General features: G+C 41.1%; 1 protein-coding gene across 1 annotated transcript in view; it reads right to left on the reverse strand.

Moving 5' to 3' along the window:
• ROBO4 (roundabout guidance receptor 4) overlaps nucleotides 1-13,166 on the reverse strand; it is a 45,554-nt gene extending 32,388 nt beyond the window's left edge. Inside the window, exons 1-8 of the mRNA XM_063311128.1 lie at nucleotides 12,929-13,166; nucleotides 10,104-10,427; nucleotides 4,777-4,934; nucleotides 3,797-3,917; nucleotides 3,480-3,618; nucleotides 2,433-2,560; nucleotides 1,712-1,842; nucleotides 320-539 (exon numbers count right to left, since the gene is read on the reverse strand). Of these exons, the coding sequence (XP_063167198.1) occupies nucleotides 320-539; nucleotides 1,712-1,842; nucleotides 2,433-2,560; nucleotides 3,480-3,618; nucleotides 3,797-3,917; nucleotides 4,777-4,934; nucleotides 10,104-10,427; nucleotides 12,929-12,995 (1,288 nt within the window). The 5' untranslated portion in view covers nucleotides 12,996-13,166. The remainder of the gene's footprint in view (nucleotides 1-319; nucleotides 540-1,711; nucleotides 1,843-2,432; nucleotides 2,561-3,479; nucleotides 3,619-3,796; nucleotides 3,918-4,776; nucleotides 4,935-10,103; nucleotides 10,428-12,928) is intronic.
• Nucleotides 13,167-25,013: the final 11,847 nt, after the last annotated feature.

The following is a 25,013-nucleotide window of genomic DNA, read 5'->3' on the forward strand; positions in this document are numbered from 1 at the left end:
ATCTAGTGATTAAGGTGAAGAAATTTTGTATCAACATTGCCCATAAGAAGAAGAAACTCCCCCTCCCCCCCCAAAAAAAGCTGTGCTACATCAACTCAAGGCCACCTGAAGAAAAACACAACAAATTGAAAACAGGAGAAAGAAAAACAACAGGAGACAGAAAACAAGAAGAAAAAGAAAGAGGATGGCCCCGCAGCTTTGAACTGGGGGCTCTGATTTCTTTCCAAAACATTAGCACAGTTTTTACACTAAAAATGGTTTCTGTTCAGGAAATTAAATTAACAACATGGGTCAGAAAAATGGTGACAAGCTTTTGTACCTTCCTCTGGGATGCACAGCTGTCTCAGATTGCTGTCTATGCCATGGATCTTCCCCAAATATGGTCGCACCTTGAACTCATACTTGTAACCTCTCTCAAGTCCTGGGATAATAGTCTGCTGGTCTCCTGGGACACTCCATTCAGCCCAGTGTGCTTTTGGAGGCAGTAGAGGACGATAGAACACTATGTAAGCGTCTACGTGCTGGGAAGTGAGGGTAACCTTCAAGGCAATACAGTAGATTGGAAATGAGCTTTAGTGAGTAAGTTTCAGTTCCTAGAAATCAGGCATATTGTCAGGGTGATGTGTGTTTGTTTTCCTTCTGGATCAGAAGAAAATGGGCTTGTACAGGCAAAGGAGGCCTCTGTGGAACAAGAAACAATGGTAGCAAAATGGGAACCATCTAGAAATAAACCAGGATCTTCATCCTAGTTTTAAATTCTGAAACTTTTGGAATGTTAGCCCAAAGCTTTGAATTTAAAATTTGGTTTGGGACCAATACTTGTGGACACACGCAGACAGCCAGGCTGAAAAATGCCAGATTCAATACAATGTTTTTAAACCCTTTTGAAATCAACAATCATGATGAGGAACACTTTAAAAAACAAAAAAAAGTGAAATTGAGAATATCAACTGAATTATTGCAAGCAAGAGCTACGAGGATTTGCACAATAAAGATTGCAATTATTGTTGCTGTTTTGGGTTCTAACTGGTCCCTGAAGTGGTTTAATCTGATTGGAGAAGCTTCTATCCAGCCAAGCAGCACTTTTTCTGAATTTCATTCTTTTCGAAACTTGATTCCTGTGAATCCAAGACCATATACTTCTCTCTCTTTTTTTTCCTTCCTGATTTTTAGATATTGCTCTAGAATTGTTTATTTATCATGTTTGTTTGCCTTGGGCTGCATCATCCTTCTTTGGAGCCATTGCTCTGCTTCTCATCTCTAACCCTCTGACACTTACAGCCCAAACATGATTGAACCCTGCCATTAGTTTATTGTTACTCTAAATGTACTCACCAACCTAAGAATAGTTGGAAACCATTTTATCGCTAGAAACTGATATGTCAATTAAACTCATTTTAATCATAACCTAACTACTTGCCATACATCTCCTAATTTGCCTACAAATAGTCTCCTAATGTAACCTACAAGAGGGGTGAAAGCCCTACAATCTTCCCCAAAGTGGGAATATTCCAGATATATGGCTTTCAGTTCCTGAGTTCCCATAACCAGTATGATCATTGCTAAGAACTCTTGGGAGCTGAAGTCCTCACATCTAGAAGGCACCCAGGTTGAAGAAGGCTGCTCTAGCTCACTGGTGAGGACCATCAACAACATCTGGATTTTGATCTAGTACCACTTTCTCAAGTCACCCTTTGTTCTTCTAACTCACCTTCCATTGCAGATGGGCTGCTGGAGCAGAGGGGACAACAGTCACATTTACTAGACAAACTCTGATATCCATCAGCTCCTTTGGAACATCTTTTGGCCTGTCCACTTCCCTCTGCCTGGTATCTAGTGGATCTAAAGGCCAGAAAAGAAACCCAAAACATTATATGTGGTGAACCTCAACTTTAAAGTACTTGAAGGATGGTGATACCAATGCTTCCCTTGCATTTGGATGTGATCTGGCCTTATTCTAGGGGACAGTGGACACCCTAGAACAATATGAGGCCTTTAATCTAATTTCATATGGTCCATTACCTAATTTCAACACCCTCCCCACCCCACCACTCCCCACTCTTGTAAGAGCTGTCGCTCTGTCCTCCTCTTCCTCAGGCCACAGGCTGTTGGAAAGCAAATATCCCCCCCACAGTCCCACTCATTACGCAGCTTCTAACAGATCACCCTTAAGAGATTCTGTCACTGCCTATCCCTGCTGTAGAGGAATTAATTGGGGAGGTAAGTCATCATTCAGTGGGTCATCTGAAAAAATAATGTTAGCTTTTTATTGCAGCTGAAAATAATCTTTTTTCTGGGTTTTCTATGATACATGCTGTTCCAAGGACAAGACAATGGGGTTGGGAAAGTTTGTGGGAAGGAAAACTGCTGGCATTTACTCCGCAAAGGCACTCCTTTTCTTTCTTGCTGGTCTTGTAGAGAAAGTTGCTCACCTTCCACTGTTAAAGATGTCCTGGCAAAGATGGTTCCTCCATGGCTGTGAGCAGTACAAATGTATTTCCCAGCATCACACATTGTCAAATGGTGAATCTGAAGGACATTTTCTTGGTCTACTTCATACCTGTGAGGAAAGGTCCAGAACTGGCCACAGTGACCTTATTCACATAACAAGATATAAGCCAAATAAATTCTCCCCCATGCCTAGGAATACTTTAAAAAAAAAATTGATAGTGCATTGTGGGACAATATTATTTGGGTCATCGTGAATCTGTTACCTATCAAACTTCACTGGCACCTTCCAAGACATACTAATACGTGATATGAAGTGGAAGGGGGAAAAAAAACCTTCCATCTCTTTATTCATGCTTGCATAAGCCAATGGAGAGAAGTTAGATCTATCAAGGAGTTAGGCTTCCTTAAAAGAAATCTGGAAAGCCATACAACAGCCTATTGCTTGCATTTAGTTAAAAAACCTCCCTTAACACCCTTATTTTGGCTGCTATGACTTTTTGTTTGCTTATTTGTTCTTTATTGTAGATAGCTGTATTGGCTGATCTTCTTAAACATCTCTGAACTTCTTACAAAGAAACAGCAGGGATATATGAAATGGAAGTAAAAATAATAAATACTGGGAGGCAAGCCACTCAGCATTGCTCTCTCCAGCGAAGCTCATTTGCTGATGTATCTCACAACTCAATTTACCTTTCAGAATTCTTCTGAGAATAAAGTAGGAAAGGGAAAACCCCTGAACTTCTTGAGGGAAAGAGAAGGAGAAGGAGAAGGAGAAGGAGAAGGAGAAGGAGAAGGGCAACAGGAAGCAAGGAAACTGAGTATAAACATTCCTGCCTAAGACAGTCTTTTACCCCATGAACCTATTGGACAATATAGTTAGATGCTCCAAGCGCAAAGTCTGAGAAATAAATCCAGCCATGGAGGTGGATTCTGAAGAGCGATTCTACATTCACTGATCTTATCGACAACACTAAAGCTGAATAGGAAAATTGGAAACACGTCTTCAGAATCTGGAAATTTGTACTTGCCTCCCTGGGGGGAGCTCTCCATTTTCTTTATACCACTGGGCAACAAGTTGTGGGTCTCCACGGATTCCACAGATGAACCTCACAGTACTGCCAACACTGGCTACAACATCACTGGGTCGCCGAGTGAATGCTGGCTTTTCTACAATGGAATAAACAGTTCATTTCCTCAATCCCATTTTGGCAGGCCAATGGCTACCAATTTTATTCACTGCCCTCTTAAGGAGGTGTTTATACATTGTTCTAAACTATCTTGCATAATTGCCCTCCAAGTGCAAAACAAAGCCTAGATGAACTCTAATCGTTCTGGACTTTCTTACCCAAGACAGTGACCATGGCCGCTCTGCTCACTTGCTCTCCTGCTTGATTGGCAGCCAGACAAATATACGCTCCTGCATCACTCTTCAGAGCATGGGCTACCAGAAGCTTTTCTTTGGAGAGCTGCAGAAATGGAGGGGAAGAAAAGGAAATGTTGGAATGCCAGAGGAGACAATGACCTTGCTGGACAGCTGAAGAAAAGAACCTCTCCATTTTTCTCTACCTTGGAGGAGGAAAGTTTATTCAAAGATGATTTAGCAATATCTCTCTATATTTTCAAAATAAGAGGAGCACAGTCTTTAAGTTAAGGGAGCACAATCTCCAAAGTTAGCTCTGCAGCCTGTCCAAAAATTGCCTTTGTCTTAACATGTAGGGTGAACCAGGCTATTGCCTTAAACCATAATTATAGTTTGTTAAAAGGTAAAGGTAAAGGTTTCCCTTGACATGAAGTCCAGTCGTGTCCGACTCTAGGGGGCGGCGCTCATCTCCGTTTCAAAGCCGAAGAGCCGGCGTTTGTCCGTAGACACTTCCGTGGTCATGTGGCCGGCATGACTGAACGGAACGCCGTTACCTGTCTGCCAAAGCGGTACCTATTAATCTACTCACATTTGCATGTTTTTGAACTGCTAGGTTGGCAGGAGCTGGGACTGGCAATGGGAGCTCACCCCGTCACGCGGATTCGAACCGCCAACCTTCTGATTGGCAAGCTCAGCAGCTCAGCGGTTTAACCCGCAGCGCCACCATGTCCCTTAATTATAGTTTGTTAGGGCATAGCTTATTACATAAACAAAGCCGTGGTGTTTTGTTAACTTGTGTTTATATTATACATGATGTGTTATTGCATCCCCTTAAACCCCATTGATTTTTATAGATCTACTGTAATTGAGACTGTCAATCACTATTAATTTGTCCCACTGATTTCAAGACTCCTGCTCAAAGCTACCTAAATCTGGATATTGCCCAAAATAATTGGTTTGGCTACCTCATAATGACTATTTTCCGCATTTATGGGCACTCCGTTCTTCTTCCATGAGATGGTGGGTTCAGGATGTCCCATCGGAGGCACACATTCCAACAACCACTGTTCCCCAGTTACTACCATCAAGTCACTGGGATGAAGTTGGAACTTCTCTTCCAGGGCTACATAGAAACATAAACATCCAAAAACAATCTTTGATAGGAGGATTTTCATCCCCCCACCCCATTTTTAGGACATTCTCAGAAACGTGTGGAAGAATAACGATTTTGGCATCAGCAGCAAAGTAACTAGAACAGTGAAATAGCCTTCCGAGACTATTATTGGATGCCAGAATTGAGTCTTATCAGTAGAGAATGATGCCACAGAGAATGATCGCATCCAGTGAACTTCATCTTTTTAAACTTTTTTTAAAAAATAAAATGGCAAAAATGTAACATCAACTATCACAAGATTATTTTGGTACCAAAAACCAGATCCATGGTGCAGAGCCATCTTATTTTAATTGTGATATAATTCCTACCTGTCTCTTGATAGAAGGTCTTGAGGTTTTTATACATTTGACGGATCTGTGGTATGTAGACAGTGCTTGGATTTACACATAATAATTAATCATGGTTTGTACTGAGCATATCTTATCGAGTAAGCTACTGTGAAATATGTGAACCCAGAAATTTTGGAAATATGGTTCATGGCTGGGCATTTACATACACCAGGCCATTAAGGCTTGTTTAGCAAACCACGGCTTAGCACAGTTAAGGTGCCATCAACTGATTTTGTCCTTAACATTGAGGTGAACCTTTCTGGAGAGATAAATTCCTTTCAATTAACACTTTAAAAAAGACCATCTCGCTAGAGGTCATCCCCACAACATCCTGCGGCAATGAAATAAGAGCTGGTGTAGCCGTTGATAGGGAAATGCTTTAGTTGCTTCGTCTCCCTTAAAGATAATAATTGCCTTGACAGCCTGAACTAGGAAGGCAATCTGAAAGCAAAACCCTGCAGAGAGGAAAAACAGAGAACTCTTTATCCTTTGCTGTTCATCTTTTCAATTTTGCCTGTTTCCTGCATTTGTTCCTCCTGGAGGATGTGAATCTTTTGTGATACAATCAAAGCTCCAGGAGATGAGTCAAATGCTTACATGTAGAGTTCCTACCTTAGGATGTTATTCTTCCTAGATATTTTTAGACTGCTCCAACAGGAAGTCTCTAACATTATTTTAATTAAAAGACAGGTTAAATGGGAAGCTAGTACACTGAAAAGCAAAGCAGGAATTTCCAGCATCATCTTTATGTTCAAGAATTCCTTTGGCCCCCACATAAATCTCATAGGTATTTTTAGAAAATAACTGAGTGCTTGCATCAGTCCAGGTTTGATTTGGAGGAGCATTATGGTGTTCAGGAAAAAAAGGGTACGTTGGATTTCTAGAGGGCATTCTAGGAAGCTGAAGGGCTAGGAACTGCTCTTCAAGGTATCAGGCAGAAGTCTTTGCACCCATAAGCTACTGATTCTTCTAACATAGTGCTTCCAAATCTCGGTAAAATACCCAAAATTGGGCAAAAATGGTTTTTCTTTGGATAACCACACACAAACCCATTACCCAATCACAACAGGGACATTAAATTGACTCAAAGTGTTTCACCTACACTGGGTCAAAAAGACTTTCTGATAAGCAGTTTTGGGCAATGAAGGGAAAAGGTTGAGAAGCTCTGCTCTACCAGGACAATTTAGGACAGGGCTGTAAACTTCTGGGGGCAAAGCCAAATCTCTGCATTTGAGTAACAATTCCACAAAAAAGTCAAGACTCCAAGATTTAGTCAAGGAATCAATCAAATCAAATATTTGGACCAGCTAAAAAGTGGCACATTTAAAAAAAAAAAGTCTGGGTACATGAAACAGTGTTCTCATATCTGCAATCTGAAATGTTAAAGCCTAGAATTCTCACTCCCATCCCCGTTTTCACACATAAGTAAGTAGCCAATTTGCTCAGAGGCAGATTCACGCTTCTAGCAAAATGCCAAAACAACATCTACTTCCCTGCTGATTTTGTTTGGAAGGGAGGCATCAAGAAGGAAGCTGGAAGGAGAAAAATGCTGTCTTCTCTGCCTCCTGGAGCACCTGTTTGGCATCCTTTCCTGGCTTGGCCTGACAGCCAGCCAGGGAGGGCAGCTCACTGCAAGAATGTACTGAAAAGGCAGCCCCATCTGGCATACTTGATTTAGCCTGGCCAGCAGAAGCATCTCCCAAGCCATCTTTACTTGTATGAATATTTATAGCTGACAAACACCACGGAGAGCCTTCGCGATGGACCACAGGAGCTGAAGGGAATCTGATCAGTAATGAAGTGTTAATTGGAGAATCTCCAGGCCTGCTTATTAAAGAGGACTTCTGATTGCATTAATAATTTGAGCTGCACAACCCTACAAGGGAGACATTTTAGACGCAAAGGTGGAGGGGCTGTTGTGGACCAGGGGTAGGCATGGGCTGTGCGGCATCCAGCTCATATCACATATACAGTTGCATTAAAGCAAAAAAGGTATGATAGCTTAGTGCAGAGAGGGGGGAGGATACATCCCAAACCCTGTGTTCCAATTACTCTCTTAATTGTTATTTTCTGTCAACTGAGTTATCCTCTTATTATTTTGATGCATTGCTTACTCTCTCCCCGAGGCCTGTGCATAATTTATTTATTTCTACAGAAATTGCTCCTCGTTTTCTTCATTCCAAGTTGGGGGACCCACAACGTGGCTTATAAAATGTAAGGTACATTTTCTAAAATGACAGTGATAAATAAAATAGCAGAATTTTATTAGCTGAACAAAAAGACTAAAAAGCAACGTCCACAAAAGAAAACATGGAGAGGCGAAATTAATTCCATTGAACAGCCGAATCCAACATTCATTTAATTTTGTGTGGAACGCAAAGAGGATGGAAAGTCATCCCTTGGAGCAGAGAGTTCCACATACAGGGCATGGGCCTGAAAAGCATCTTCCTATGGATTAACAATGACTCAGAAGGGAAATGCAAATGAGATGCAAAACTGAACAAAGTAACCATATTTTAATCAGCCAGCTCCCAAGCTCTTTAGGAATTGAAATAGCTTTAATGGCTTGTCTTAGGGCTACAAAGTTAACATGTTCCCACAAGCACAGAACCCTCCTGGCTGCAGACTGGTAGAGCTAAACCGAGAACAGAGAGATGCTGGCTGTATAATTTGGGGTTGTTGTTCTTAATGGCTTGACCACCTTTCTCCCCAAGTTGGAGAAGTAGTAGGGGGCTGAAATGGGCTTTAGGTTCCATGTACCTTCTGCCTGGTTCTAATCTCTTTTAGGACTTTTGGATCTCAAGAACTCTGGAGGTTGGAAAAAACCAGCCATGCACACTTGGGGAGAGCAGGGCCAAAATCCATATCTTAGGACAGACTTCTGCCTCAGGAAACACTGAGGTTGAAGATGGCAACTTGAATAGAACAGAACAGAATTTTTATTGCAGTCAATAACCAGTCCCTAAAATACTTGGATACATAAAATGAAGATTAGCTAGCTAGATGAATAGATTTGTCAGTCAGACTGCTGTGCATCTTACATATCACATGGCAGAATTTGGCCACTCTTAAAGAGATAGAGTCATTTGAATCTGACAGTAAGAGTTTAAACAGAACTGATCCGAGTGACCAGGATATTTAATTAAGTGGGGAATTAGCAGCTCACAGCAAGTGTCAGCATGAAATGGACGGTATAGTAAGGCAGGTTTTATGGTTTTGATGGCTCCTTCATCAAATGGGCAAAGTCTGGATTCCAATGGAATCTCTTAGTATCTCCCCCTAAAACCCCTGATGGAAATGTGTTGAACTGTACTAGATTTAGGGCCCGCCTTAGTTTAGGAACACTGAATTGGTTTAAGTATCTAGTGGGTCTATAGGGGATGTGAGGGCTACTTAAAAATACGTCTTTGGGGAGGGACATCAAGTCTGTTTGAAGGCCGGTGTCCGTGAGATGCTTCTTGATTGCCTCTACTGTACATGAGCATGAGCACTTGGGTTAAGGAAAAGCCCAAAAGTTCCAGTTTCTTATATATTGCTGTGGCCCAGGAAGAAATGAATTTGTCAGAGAGAACCTGAAGTGAATGGCCAACCACTGCAGCTGATACAAAGAAGTTGCTTCGCCCTGGCTAAAACAGTACAGAAAGGACAGTAACATCTCTCCGTCTTGAACAGGCTCAAAGAAACAAACTCAGCACAGAGCACTGAGCTGTGATGTAAACAAAGCTTCTTACTGAACATTCATTCATTCATTCATTCATTCATTCATTCATTCATTCATTTGATTTGCATAGCCACCAATCTCAAACCAGTGACTCTGGGTGGCAAACAATCTCAAAAACAATTAAAACAGTTAAAACACAGTACAAAAAATGAAATTAAATACAATAGCAGCCATGAGATACTAAAATCCATTGGTGAAAGCACAACCAAAAAATGAGGCTCTTCACACAGTCAGGGCCCCGGGCCCAGGCACAAAGCCAGGTCTTCAAGGCCTTCCAAAAAGGCAGTAGGGTCGGGGTCATCCTAATCTCAGGAGGGAGGTTGTTCCAGAGGGCAGGCACTACAGCAGAAAAGGCATGTCTCCTGGTCCCAGGCAGCCAACATTCCTTGGCTGATGGGACCCGGAGCATGCCCATCCTGCCAGACCAGATTGGACGGGTGGAAACAACTGGGAGAAGACAGTCCTTCAGGTAACCAATCCCGAGCCATGAAGGGCTTTAAGGGTGACAACCAGAACCTTTAATTGCACCTGGAAACACACCAGCAACCAATGCAGCTCCCGAAGCAGTGGTGTTACATGTGCCGAATAGCTGACACTGTTTACAACCTGGACAGCTGCATTCTATACCAGCTGAAGCTTCCGAATGCTCTTCAAGGGCAGCCCCATGTAGAGTGTGTTGCAGTAGTCCAATATTACTAAGGTAAAGGTAAAGGTTTCCCTTGAGATTAAGTCCAGTCGTGTCCGACTCTAGGGGGCGGTGCTCATCTCCGTTTCAAAGCTGAAGAGCCGGCGTTTGTCCATAGACACTTCCTCCATGGTCATGTGGCCGGCATGACTACACGGAACGCCGTTACCTGCCCACCGAAGCGGTACCTATTAATCTACTCACATTTGCATGTTTTTGAACTGCTAGGTTGGCAGGAGCTGGGACTAGCAACAGGAGCTCACCCTGTCACGCAGATTCGAAGCGCCAACCTTCTGATCAGCCAGCTCAGCAGCTCAGCGGTTTAACCCACAGCGCCAATATTACTACTATTACAAATTCTCCAGGATCACCCAGTGCCTTACCTTCTAAATAAAGTGATGCATTTTTACTCATGGCTATACCCAGATGATTTCTGGCCAGACAATGATATACACCCTCATCTGATTTTCCCTTCTCCTGGCTGAGGCGGAGGAAGAAGAGGGACCCATCTAGTAGAAGGATAGGCTGGACAGTAGCATCATCTTTGCTGGTTTTCACATACTTTCCATTGCGATACCATTCAATTGTGGGAGCTGGATTTCCAGCAGCACGACAGTTCAGGGTAGCAGGCTGGTCCTTACGAACAACAAGGTTGGAGGGGTGATCAACAATCTGTGGTGCAAATTCCATGGAGCGAGACTTTGAACCTGAAGGAATGAGAAAGGAAAGAGGAAGCAGAAACATGTTCATTGATTTTTTTTCCCCCAGTCAATCTTCTCCTCTCACCTTGCTCTACTTCCTTCTGTCAGTGTTACTAGCACCATCTCATCTATGCTATGACTTTGCAACTACTAGAGTTTCATTGTGGTGGCAGGATTAGATTGGGGGTCTAGCTGGGAAGACCTGGGGCACATTTCCATTTCTTACTAATCTTCAGTTCTTCCTCCTTTAGTATGTCAGTGACAATGACAATGACGGAGACCATTTTAAAACCTTGTAAAGCAGTTGCTGATCAGAGGTAAGAGCTTTTATCTGGAGATTTGATAGTGGAGTGTGGAGGACAGGAGACAGGACCTCTCTAAGGAATTTATAGACCCGTGTATCTTCATGTACCCATAACTTATTTATTATGATGAAGCCAGACTGCTGCTTACCTAACTTGCTTCACAGGGATATTATGAAGTTTAATGTTGGAAGATCATGGATGCACTCTTGAGTAAAATGGAGAAAAGTGGGATACACTTATAATAAATCTACAGATCAAGTCCTGAGATAACAACTGTGTTTTCAGTGTTGTAAAGTATAAATGTTGTTAAACCACAACTTTAAAAAGTCCATATCTTTAGCCTTCAAGCATCAGGATTTAATGAGAGCTGGTAAAAGCTCTCTCCATCTTCCATCACTTCAATCAACTACATACAATGGTGTTCTATGAATCTGAATCCCCAGAGAATCCAACTCATTGTTATAACACATGGTAATTCCTTTGGAACTTCCTGTGCAAAACTTCCTGACATTGTCACTTGGAGGAGACCAAGAGTCGTGGACCACCAGCCACAATGAAAAGTCTCATGGGTCTTTTAGATACAATAGGCTCTCACTGTTCCTCTATTCCAGGTGCAGCTATTTTTCGTCAGTCTTGACCTGATAAAAATTGTCTCTAAGCCTATCACAGCTCTTAAAATGACCTCTTTTTAAAAATACGACCTCTTTTTTAAAAAGGATGCATTTGCTTTTCTTTCTCAGCAATAGTACTGTGCGAAGAAAATAGTAGCTCAGTTTGCCAAAAGTACAGGACAACCCAGACAACCCAGAAATACCAGCTCTAACTTTATTGTAATGTTACATTAACAGAATCTTGCAAGTCTGAAAGTACATCTCTCCCCCTTCACAGTCCAGAAACTGGGGAGGGTCCCTTCTGAGACATTTGCCACATCCACATTCCTTCTATGGACTCAGCTGCTGTTTGTCTGACCATTGTCTAGTCTGCAGCTCTTCCTCCTATCTCCCACGGTCATTCCCACATACCATTACAGATAAGTGAGAAGAGCAAATGAGTTGGAGTTTTCATGAAACCAGAATAAATCAAAGTGGGGGAAGAATGCAGCAGGTAAACTAGCTGGGCCAATTCAATAAAGTTAGCTGCCTGAGATAAAAACCAAGGTGGGGCCCTATCTCCAGTCCATGAACAAAGCCAACTGGAGACAAACAATGAATCAGAATCCCCATCCCACCTATCCTCGTAGGCAGTTTCAGTTAAAGGACAGGAAAATAATGTGGAACAAAATGTGCTGTCTTTCAATGAAATAAAACAATGAAGTTCCAGAGAAATAGACAAAGCCAATCATTGCTGCCCCACTCCAGTTTCTAAGACAAATGTCTGCACCTCTATCTGCCAAATGATCGAGCTGGCAATGTGAAACAGACTGCAGCTAAGTTGATATAATTTCGGTTTGATGTATTGTATGAATCTAAACTGTAGTTCATGGATCTGTGTAATACGCAAACCTGGCCAAAAAACATAATTGTTCAAAAACCATGTGTTAAGCAAACCACCATTTTGCAACCACTGGTCCTCTTCTGTGAAACAATGTTGCAAGCATTGATTTCACTGGTTGTAAAAGTGCTGAAATCTAAGCTAACTTGCCTTATGAAGGTTAGATTTTTCTAATGCTCAAGATATAAAAAACTTGTTTTTTCTGGTAGAAAAGAAACAGCAGATGGCAAGGAGCTGCCATCTCTTCTTCCTGCTGAGCTCCGGATTATGGATTGCAAGGATCCAGATGCCACAAATATATAACGCCCCAAATAAAGCAAATCAGAACACAAAGCATCCAACATGGCTCAGAATGATAGATTTGGAACTGAAATTATTCTACTTCATACCTATGACAGCATAAAACCCTTCGAAACCTAAGGTACCTGGAAACATCATGCCATAATATGAATTGCATCAAGGGAGAAAACGTCTCATGGCAGTGTTATTAGAATGCTAGAACTACAAGTAAATTTAATAGCTACTGGGAGTAACTCAGCAATCCATACTTCCTAAATTCCAGACTATAGTATTCAGAAAAAGTTTGGGACTCAATAAGCCTTCTTCTCTGGCTAATAGCAAAATCTTAAACACCCTGACTCAGAAGCAGGGATAGAGAGGACTTCTTTCTGCAGACACATGAGATTCCACCCAGCATATCTGTCCACTCACCTTCCATTAATAGAAACGATGCCCAAATCAAGAGGCTTGAAGGCTCAATGTTCCTTCGTCTTGACATGGTTGCCTAGTTGTTGTTGTACAGCTCCAGAGAACCTGGCACCCAAAGAGAGTTACTGGACCAGACACTGCTCACAGCTGCACCATTGTACCACCAGAGCATTTAGGCTGTTTAGTCCAACGCACATCACATGCACAAAACAGTTCATCCACTACAAACAGCTTTCCTCAAGCTGACTTCCTCCCACTTAATTGTGTCCATGTATGTATATTTTTCCTTTCTGGTCACAGGATACAGGAAAGGGGTGGTTCTGGGTGGGAATTTCAGCTGCAGCCCTTTTCCAACTTCAGTTTGAAAGTACAGCTGCTTAAAAATCACACTTTTGCACCAAAAAATGGGTCTACGCACCAGCTTTCTCATGTCTTCTGGCTTCAAAGTGGGATTCTATCCTCTTCTTAAACAATAACTTTTCTTCAACCAGATTTTTTTTACTCTAGGCTCTATCCCTTCCTATTTCCTTTCCTTCAATTATATCTACTTCAACCTTGCCTTGTGCATATAGACCACACAATACTCTGAAAATACAAATATTTTTGTAGTACAGTGGGTGCTAACCATCAAACTAAATGCTTTGCCAATGCAAAAATCCAAACTATAATGCCATACTCTCCTCCCCCAAATCTGGATTCTTATTTTACTATAAGTATAATAGGGATTTATACTAAACATGTGATGAGACTAAGGCAGTGGTTGGTGGCACTCAGAGACACCATAATGTCCAGGATTTGATTATATAGAACTTACTTATCTCTAAATTGTAGTGCCTTCTACATTTCAAAAGGTTAATATGTATTTACTTTTGTACAGTAGTTGGGTATACACACTATAAGGTACGATTACATGATAATGTCAGCTGCCTGAAAAAATTGCTCATTCTGAAACTATAAAATGTGAAGCTTACTTCTCATAGGTCAGTAAGATGTTCATCAAGTTATAATCACACTTTTTAAGAACTGTATGAAAATATGAGGATATATTTTAAGCATTCTGTGCACTGCCTTTAATTCCAGACCAACATTTTCCTTTGCAAGACATAGACTGCCCTAGGGATGTCTGTAGCATAGGGTCATAAAATCAAGAAGGGGTCCACAATGGTGCATTTGAGGTTCCACCTCTCTTTTATGTGTGCAACATACACACACACACACACACAAACCAGACAGAGCTTTGTTTGCACCATTCTGTCTGCCATATTGACTTTTTTGACCATACCCTGTGGATACCTCCAGACTGCACCAGGTCCACAGAGATTTTAAACACATTGGCTTCTTGGTTTTGTTTTTTGTGCCCCACTAAAAGGTCTAAGCTCTAATATAATGCCTTAGAAAAAGCCAGAGTTTGCCAGGAATATACAGCTGAATAATAGCTGGATGCTGCAAGTGAGGCAGGAAGTATATTTGAAACAAACAACCAGAGACAGAGAGGAAAAAAAAAACAGGCTTAAGAAATAACAAATTAACCCCCAAAAGCTAAAATCAGACATTTGTAGCATCATGGATAAAGACTCAAAGCAAGCATCCAGGTGGCCTTTCCTATCAGGTGAACAGCCAAAAGGCACTGAATTGCAAGTAGTGGCAATTTACTAATGTACAAAAATTGTGTTTTTTTAATTTCACTTTATTTATAGCTCAGCCATATACCAGCTGCCCAAACAATATATGCTCCAAAGGATTGGAAACTAATTAAAAGTATGCATGGTGTGGGGAAAAAATGGTTTGTATAGAAGTTTCATATTAGGATAACCTAAACTGTGGCCTCCACTATAGAAATAGCAATTGCAGATAATTTGGCTGCTGTTCTACATATTTCTGCAGACCCATCAGTCGAAAGGAAGTAAGTTTTATCCACACAGACCAGCCAGGAGAGTTTAACAGCAGGTCTGAGTGCCAAGCTCCATAAAATGGGGAGCATGCTAAAAATAGTGATTCCAATTTCTTTTTATTTCTCTATCACTTTGACGCTCTCTTTGCACATGCAGACCCCTTAGAATGAGATACCGTGGGTTACTCCGCATTCTTAAATTGCAATAGGCATCCACTTCTGGTGTTAGGAATCTAGTTTCCTCCATCTGCATAATAGAGGAATGTCAAAAAATACGTATGTTATTTCAATTTGAGGACAGCTCTCTTAAACCCAAATTGAACCAAGTGTTGAACTGAAAACAGAGTCAAGTTCCAAGCCTTTTTTTTTCAAGGTGATTAGAAGCTGTCCACAAGTCCAGAGGAGTTCCATCCAAGTTCAATTTTGCCCCAAAGTTTAGGCAACAAAGTCTCATGTGAGCCCTTATAGAGGCAAGTCCTGATTCCAAGTGTAACAAGGAACTGGGTACCTTCCAAGGCACTTGGACTATAGATCTTTAAAGTTTTGATTGGACCACTTCAAGGCATCTTGGGTTTTATAAGAACAAGCCTTATAATGCATAGGACTAATTACTTTGGCTTCATAGCTGTTTATACTAGCAGGCATGTAATTACTGCCTTTGGTATCTACAAAATGCAGAACTGCATGGTTGGTCCTATGGGCATGACCAGTGACAGCTTTTGATTGTTCCCTCCAGACAAAGAGGGTTGAAAAGTAATTTAAAAGTAGTGTTAATAACTAACATGCCAGTGAAGAATTTCAGACTTAGGTTCCAACTCCAAGCCCTGGTTCATTAGGGCACAGGCTATAGCTAAAGCCAAATTAGTCAGTTTATAGGGCTTATGGAGCTAATAATGGTAAGCATCTGTGGGAATTAGCTTTTGAGCTGAAAAAGTCTTATAAATCCCATGCTAAGGATGGGCCTTGTTAGACAATTGGGATAAACTAGCTCAAATATTCAAAAATAAGAATTTCTAAGCCTCTGACTCATCTGGGCTGGCAAGATTGATCCCTCCTGAGGTTTGGGTTGAATACTTCCATGAGTTAAGTATTTGATCTTATTTGAGTTATCTTCAGGTTAAATTCCAGACTGGCCTTCAATGCCTCTCACTGAGATTCATAAACTATGCATTCAGCTGAAAAATGATAAAAGGACTGGGAGGGGAATGGGTGGGACTTGATCCCAGCCAAACATTTAAAATTGAATCTTGATTGGTGGCTGCAGTAGTATTTACTCACGATGGTCATGATTTCCATATTCCTGAGAGCTAGTCTTGGTCAGTAACAGTTTCTTTAAAAAAAAGAGCTAAATCTAATCCAGCAAATTACTGCCCAATTAGTTGCCTACATATAGTTAATAAACTGTTTGCTAGACATCTGTACTGGAAACTGACTGACTCAGGATAAGATTTTGATTGTTGCAAATTAGATGCAAATTTATTCTTTCAATTTATTCAAATGTTGCATGATAACATATATATATCTTTTTGCATATATATATATATATATATTTGAGAAGGAACAGTGGGCCTCTAGTCATGTTAATAATCCTATGAATTTCAGACCAAAATATGGCAGTGATTGGAAGTTTGAACTATTCTGAATCCTCATGTTGTAAAATAATTACCATGAAAAAGACCTAAAGCAATATTTGCTCATCACAAGCTTGCAATAATCAAAGAATAGCCATATTATCATATATTAATGCAGTATGTTTTTTTTTAAAAATGCTTAAAACTCAAATGGGTTGACATCAAGAGGCATCTGATATAAAGTTGCTGCAAAATGGAGGAAAACACAACAGTCCCCTACTTGTATTTCCAAGAATCATGGGACTACCAGAGGAAAGAAGAACCAATGCAGTGGGTGGTTAAGGTGTTGGACCAGGATTTGAGGAAGCCAGGTTGAAGTATACCTTTACCCCTAGAAGCTCACTGAGTGACTGAGTTTGACCAACATACTTCACAAGATGAAAATTTTGGAAGATGGAATGTTATATGCATTACCTTGAACCCCTAGAGGAAGGTATAAGTCTAAAACATAGAAAAAGGGGGCATAAATAAGGAAAGAGCAGACAAAAGCCAGCTGTTTCTTCTGTGCTGTGGAAAAATCCATATAGTTGTTACACAAGAACATTTTTCCCTGTAAAATAGATGTCTATATTTCTTCTTTATTTTCAGAATCCTTGAGAATTTCTTTCACATTTTCCTAGCTCAGGTTTTAGGAGTGACTTTATTGCTGAAGATGGCAGAGGATGCTACTGCTGCATTATGGTTTTATGTGACTCATCTTTTCATGACTTGGAAGCCTCCCTTCACTTCCCTGTCTGAAAATTCCCTATGAAAAGGGATTCTTCCTTCCCAATGTCTTTCCTTGGGATTTAATTGAAGTGTGGGAATCCTACGAGGCTGCAATTGGCTAGAGAAATATTTGTTGAAGGAAGACAGCCCTTGACCACATTGTAATAAAACATGCATAAGGATACCACACTTTGCTCTAGAAAATTTCACCAATCTTATCCTATCCTTTAAATGAAAATTCAAAAGCAAATTTGCTTTTCAATTGGAAGAACGAAGAGTTTTTCTGCATAGCAGTAGTAAGTAATACCAATAAGCATTGCAGCGTTGGTGTGGAGAGATGATCTGGGAGAATTCTAAGATCCATCAGTAACCTGGAAGACTTCCTTAGACCTTTTGGGCTGGAGATTCTTCATCTTCATTGCATACATTTAATAAAGAATCCATATTTCTAACACAGAGATGCACAGAACAAGACTGTTAGCAGTCATTCACAAAACTAACACAGTAAAAAAAGAATAAAACCAATGGGATGAACCCAGACTTGCTGTTCTATGAACACGTAGGTGAATCAGGGGTCTCCCTGAAGAAAATCAGGTCCTTTTGTAACTGTAAGAATGGGAAACAGTTTCTGCCAAATTCCCATGCAATCCTGAGAACCACCTCCCATTCCCACCTCCCAGAGTACCTATCCCAACCATCCAGAGCGGATTTGGAAAACATAGCAATTGCCAAAAATTGCCATCTGCAGCCATGTGCACTTGTAGCCATAGGTCCCGTCTAGTTCATATGCTTTTGTTCCATACAGATGTTCTGCTATTTAATCACAGGCTCCAGAGTTTAAATCTTGACTTTTCTATGTGCAAACCATACGTTCTGCCAGTGAGCTATTGACCCTCAGAGGAATAAGTCAAAAGAATAATTTCCCACACACAAATTGCCTCTACAACAGTAAAAAAGATGATGCATTCAGACAGATCTTTTGGGAAAATACCAAACAATCATGGCCAGGTTCACTGCTCATGGATTCCAAAACAGCACAGTAACAGGACCAACATTCCACAATTATCAAAACTGGATAATATAGTTGTTCAACCCTGAGTAACAGTGCCAAGGCAACCTGATTGAAATACAGCATGAGTCTTAAATACAAAAATTCTAATAATCAAGCTATGAATTAGGCTACAGGTGCCCAATAGAAAGTCTGAACTACAATTCCCATAGCACCTTTCAATTGGCCATCTTGGCTGGAGCTGAAATCTTGAACAACTGGAGAGCATCACTACTTATCTCCTGAACTGAATATTAGACTCCTTGTGGCAATGACTGATTGGATCATCCTAGAATAATTCAGACAGGAAACAAAGTCAGTTGCAGCCTTAAATGGATAAAAAAGGATATTCTTCCACAGAACTAAGTGATGAAGCAGAAACTTTGGAAATGAGACTCTTAAATTATAGTTCTATTATACTTTCTGGAACTTTTTATTTTTCTGCCAAGGGTAGATCCTTCTGGAACAGATTGAGATTCTAATGCAGCTAGATTTCTGTCTCCTATTATTAATGTAAGAATATATAAAGATCCCTGGTGGATCAGGTTGAATATTTATCAATATCAATATCAATATTTATCAGTATCAATATTATTCAACCTTATTCCTAGAATTGCCAGCCAAATGTTTTAGGGAGCCTACAAGCTTTATCAGCAACAGCGTAGAAGTCCACTATTTGACAGGTTCTTTCATTCTTGTTTAACTATTATTTATTCATGTGTTTATCTATGTATGAATGTATAAATTACTTCAGTCAGCTATAAAGAACCTAAGAAGAGACAGCAGAATCTTTGAAGATGCCCATCAAGAATTAATCTCTAGACAGGAAGCTAAGTAGGTACACAGGTGACTTGTTCAAAGTAATGTTTATTGCATTTATATTTACATTTCTGCAATGATTTCAAAATGCAGCTATTATGGGAAGCTATGTCCTTTTTTTGTTCTGTGTGAATGACTACCATATCCATAACATTTTACATCCTCTAACAGCATGGAACTTCTCTGCTCAAGAGCTAGAAGTTACACATAGATTGTTTCTCTAAGAGAATCTGCACAATATATGAAGAAACAGATTTGACTGGGTGATTATAACACTTATTAAATCATGGCTCGTTGGAGGCTGCAGTGTCCACATGAAGCCATGAGATGGCACTTTGGAGTCAGCCCATAAACCACAGCAACACTGTGAAAGCAAATCCCCAGGATACTGTCCTGTCTCACTACTTCTCTATGAAATGGCTCAGCTTCCATTGAAGCTTCTATAAGGGCCATGAAACCTACAGACAGTAGACCAAAATATTTGTCTACTTGATATGTGTGTGCTCAGACAGTAATAGGGATTAACTCCTCCCAGTAGGTCCTGGGAGGCATGATATCTAGTACTTCAGTCTAGAGCCAATGTAGTAAAGGAGTCAGGATGCTGACCAGAAGACTCAGGTTTAAGTCCATGCTTAACTCACCAGGATGGCTTTGGGACGGTCATTTGTCCTCAGCCTTCTGAAAGGATAAAATGAGAGGTGGCCCTAGAAATGTCTTCCTGAGCTTCTTGCAGATAGGGCCAGAAATAAATGTAAGAAAGAAACCATCCTAATTAGACAGTATTGACTGCCTTATTTTCCGTATGTTCTGTTGATTTCCCTAGGAACTTAAAACTGAACTAAGTCTGGGCCCTTCCTCTCTCTCTCTCTCTCTCTCTCTCTCTCTCTCTCTCTCTCTATCTATCTATCTATCTATCTTTCTATCTATCTATCAAATTTCATCCCTGCCCATCTCCCCCCAGAAGAGGGACTCTGGGCAGTATTTATTGCAAGGTAGGAATATACAAAGAATGCACCCACCCGAAAGAATAGTAAATGATTATTTATTTGGCAAATTAATAGCGCTCCCCCAAAAAAGAACAGAACCACCATAGGTTCAGCAAGAATAGCCAAGGAAAAGGAAACATTACAAAGTAAATATAAAAATAAATCTGTATCTTCACTGACTTTCGAAGTAGAGATGTGACTGCAGACCCTTTCCTTCCAAACCATTCCTATCCTCCTACTACCTTTCTGGCCATTATGTTATAAGGGGATTATAAACTGGACATTGTTTCTGTGGCTGTTTTGTTGAAAAGCATTTGTTAATTCTTTCTTTCTTTAAATGCACTGAGTCTGAGACTGAACAGCAGCACTCATATCCAACATTTCACCAAGAAGGTTAAGGTTAAAGAACAGTTAAGGCAATTCTAGGTTCTCTACAAAAACCCAGAAAAAGGCATTTTCAGGCAATTGATCAAAGCCACTTTTGATGTCTGTGAGCTGAGACCTGGCACCAGTACTTGTATTTGTTATGTATTAAGAGGATTTCTATGCCTCTTTTCTTCCAGTTGGCCTATACTGCAGTGGACTTGCCATTTCTTCACTGGACAGTTTCCTCCATACAAGACCTTCTTCCCACGGGAGCAATTGTACTTGAACTCCCCACACTGTTCTTTCTGAATCCACCTATTCTTCTCATGCCCTGTCTTCTCTGCCTCTTCCTTTAGCCTCTGCCCCGAAAGTCTCACGAACCACACAAATAATGCAGTAGGACAACTAAGACATGCAAGCAATATGAAGAGTGTCATTAAAAAAAATAAATCATCATTTCCTCTTTTCTGGCTCCATAAGCATTTTCTTTAGTGGAAAGTTCTTAGACTTTGATTTAAAAAGGCTTGAGCCCTACCAAGCAAGGTCCGTTCATACAACTTAATTCTGCAAGTTGCCACACCGAACTTCACTCTCCATGGCCCTGTGATATCGGCTCATCGCCAACATCTTTGTTTTTAGCAGCCACAAGCTGACTGAGATGCACATAGGTAACTGCAGCTGCTTCAGCTCCCCGTCCCCAACACCACAGTGCATTTCCTGGGATGCTTCAGACTGTTGGACTGCCCCCATTGCTTCCATGAGCAGGCTGAAACTGGGGTGGGTCTGAAAGCCAAGTAGGAAGGCAGTCTGGGGCTTTTGGAAGTCAAAGTCCCATCTGGTTTAGGAGTGGGGTGGTGGATCTCTTACCTCTTAGCCTGTGTCTAGGAAGAGAGCTGTGCCGTAGCTGCCAGTTCTGCTTGCTTGGTCCCTGCAGGGCCTTCTTTGCTTGTTCTGACAGGCAGGTGCAGTGGCATTGACATACCTGAGCCCCCCAAACCCAGGGGAGGGCCATAAAACTCAGCAGGAGCATCCCAGCCAGCATCCTGTGGAGGAAAAGGCAACAAGGGAGAGATGGCTCCAGGGGGGGAAAAGCCCAACAACTTCCCACTAGTAGCATTCAGAGAATGCAAAGAAACTCTTGTTGGAATGCCCAAGAAGTCCCAGGGGCAGGTGATACACCCCTCCTTCTCTCCTTCGGCCTGAACAATGCTCCCTTCTGCTTAGCTCAAGTCCTCTGTTTGGGAAATTATTTGGAATTTGTTATTAAGCATGTTTTCCAACTGCTTTTGTATTTTCCCCCCTTCTTTTTTAACTTGGCAAACAATGGGGGAGGAAAGCATATAGGCACCATGCTGTGAGCAGACTGCCTCTCTGCACCATCTGTGACATCAGAAAGCAGGGAGGGGGCATCTGCCCCAGGTTTTCTCTTTTGGTCGCTCTCCCCCCATCCAGCCCTTCCCACAATATTGTGAAGAACTAAATTAAATGATCACAGACGAAAAGAGAAACATTCTTTGTGGTTTCCCTCTGGATGGCCAGACATTTCTCATTTCAACCCCCCACCTTTCCCCCCTCCCCCCATAAACTTTGTGTTGGTTTTTTTTTTTTTTAAAAAGAAAACCCTTCCATGAAAAATGCCCTCGCTTTCTTCCTCTCCTCTCTTTGGGAACAGGCAAGGAAAAAGTTGATTTCCAGCCATCCCAGCCAGGGGAGATTGACTGCATAAAAGACGGCTCACCGCTTTGGGAGGGGAGGGGGAGAGAAAAGACTGTTTTCAAACAAAATTGACCATCTCTTGATAGATTTAACCGCCTGTCGGCTAACTCTTTGTCAACCTGGTGGAGAAACAGTGTGCCCTGAAGGGGGCCTGGAACATTTTCATTTGTCACAAAGGCACACAGTCTTTGGGATGGTTACAATTACATTTATTGCATGACTGCCAATTATTTCATCATTTCAGGGTAGGAAACTGCTATGCATCCATTGTTATTGACATTGCTGTTACTGTACCTAGTTTTCCCCAATGCTTCCTCCCTTTCTTCTTATGACTTGCTTTCTCAGATTTTTTTTTATTGATTCAAAACAAATTTAACCAACTTAATTGGCCTAAAGAAATTTGTTCCCATTGAACTCAAATGCACAAGCCATTTATCATTCTTACTCTTTCTTAGCTGTGTGGCTCACTCCCATGTCTGCCTGCCCACCCACTTTAGCAACTTTCTATTAACAGGCCTTTCTCACCCCCACCTACCGCTGCCAAACTCACCCGTCTGGGCTGTCTAATTATGTTTTTACCAGGGGGTGACTCAACTGTCCTTCCCCGTGAACAAGTTATGATCATTTCTTCTTCCTTCCTCTGGTTTAGTGTTTGTTATTAATGTTGGGAAATAAGAACTTAAGGAGAACCCTGCAACTGATTTTGGCTGATCTTACAGTTAAATAGTGTCAGATATGGTTCATACTTGGATGGAAGACCAATGAATAACAGAGTTGTAGGCTAGGCTGGGATATTATTTATTTACTTACAATATTTATCACCTGCCCCAGTCCCAAAAGACTCTGAAACATTAAGAGAAGTCAATGGCAAATCGCTTTTGTACCGTAGCCAAGAAAACTACATGTGCATCCATGAAGTCACCTGAAGTCATGCTGTCCACTCAAGGATCTTTTCTTCACTGAACTGGACCAGAAGTCTACCTCACCTAGCATCCTTATTACCATAGGGTCTAAGCAGAGTTCTTTAGAAAGTTCATCAGTGGCCCCTAGCTCAATAGGCCAAAGGCCAAGCTTAAATCCTTCAAAACCTGCCCTAAGTATAATATTTGAAATATGAAATGTCGACTGGTTGGCTAAAGGGGATTTAGAAAGAATTACTTCACATACTACTTCAGAACTTAAATGGAAAGTTCTGTTACATTTGAGAGCCCTTCTCCATCTGGGCTTTTGCCCTGCAGTTCTACCGTGAAAACAGTGGTGTTTGATGCACAACCCTTCAAAGAAATGTAGTCTTGTGAGAAGGTGAAGTAGCAAGACATATCAGCAATTCACTTTTGTATAAGTCTACCAGTGTCCAAAAGGATTGTTGGGCTCTGTTCCTCACAAATCCATTATTAGATCTTAAAGACTGATCTTGGTCTATCAATCCCAAGTCAGTTATCACTCCTTACCTTCACTACCGATTTTTACTGTGCTTTTTTGCAGTCCTCAATAGTTGTTGACATTGTAAGATGATTTCTACCAGGCATAAGGCAAGTTTCTGAACAGCCTTATCATTACTAATCAGAGCCAAAGAAGGATTCTCAATGATGCAAAGATGGCCATCCTAGAGATGTGGCTATTTCTTTAGAGATCCTATGCACACTGTGTTAAAGGCTTGCTGTCCCCTCCGAGATCCCAAAAACCTGACAGATGTGGGGACTGGGATTGTAGCCATGGACATGAAATGACCCCTTCCTTTTATATCACATCTCCTAGTCCAGCTGGGTTGTGTCTAGTAGAAAGATCAACATAAAGGTCAGGATTTAGCAGCTCCAGGTCACTGCCAGGGGCCTGCCAGGATGCAGAGAAGCTGGCATTTTAAAGAGGCACCCATGTACCCCAGTAAAGATTAAGTGCTTTAGTCCTTGTTTTTCTTAGGGTCATGTCAGGGTCAACCTAATGGTTGCAAAAGCAAAGCTGGGTGAGAAGAGAGTCTTTGGAAGTTAGATCAGATGTTGCTCAGGCCCTGCCCAGATCACTTCTGACTGAATGCAAATCTTCCAATTGCAGCACAATCACCAAGAACTTATAGGTAGGTAGATAGCGAAGGGAACAGGACCCCTGGCCTTCTTACAGACCTTCTGCCCCTTTTGTGAATTATTGTTTGCTTTTGTCCCTTCTAATAGCTCACCAGTCCCTTTATTTGAGGCTAAAGAAACATAGATCAGTTTTAACCCGGTCCATTTCATATTTGCATTAATAAGGTAGTGTTCTGATCTCTTCCTTCGCAGTCACCGCTTTCCACAATAGCCAGAGGTTTTTTTCTGTAAGTTTCCCAGAAACATTCTTCTCCCACCAGTTAAAAAAAAACAAAATGACTTCTTCAAGGATCTGCATTTTTAAAAAGGTAAATATACCAATTTTTAAGGTTCCATTATGCACTTTCTGAATGCAACTTTGAGAGAGAGGCGTTGCTTCTGAATGATTTTTTCGTGTGAAGAAATTATCTTGATTTGAATTCTTGTCTGGAGAAAGGTGGATGTTAGCAGATTTTCTTCACTGCTTCTGGCTGCGCAGCAGGAGCAAAGTTTGTTCTCAAAACCACTCCGATAATAATCTGCACCCACCTGCTTTTAATATCCCTCCTAGGGGCAGTTTAGGAGAATAAAACATCATATTTCTTGAATTACTGGAAAAAGTTTATGCAAGACAAAGTTGTCTGTGCTCACATATACATAGATAATTAGCCCTAATTTACCACCATCTTGGCTGTTTTATCATAGTGCAGTATTTTTGCCAAAGGATGCAGCTATGCTGGAATAAATAAGCAAGCATTAGTGACATTTATTTTGATTATTTATAACAATAAATACAAGATTGTTGTTGTTGTTTATTCGTTTAGTCACTTCCGACTCTTCGTGACTTCATGGACCAGCCCACG

This window comes from Candoia aspera, chromosome 9 (assembly GCF_035149785.1).
Source record: "Candoia aspera isolate rCanAsp1 chromosome 9, rCanAsp1.hap2, whole genome shotgun sequence".
Classification (NCBI taxonomy): domain Eukaryota; kingdom Metazoa; phylum Chordata; class Lepidosauria; order Squamata; family Boidae; genus Candoia; species Candoia aspera.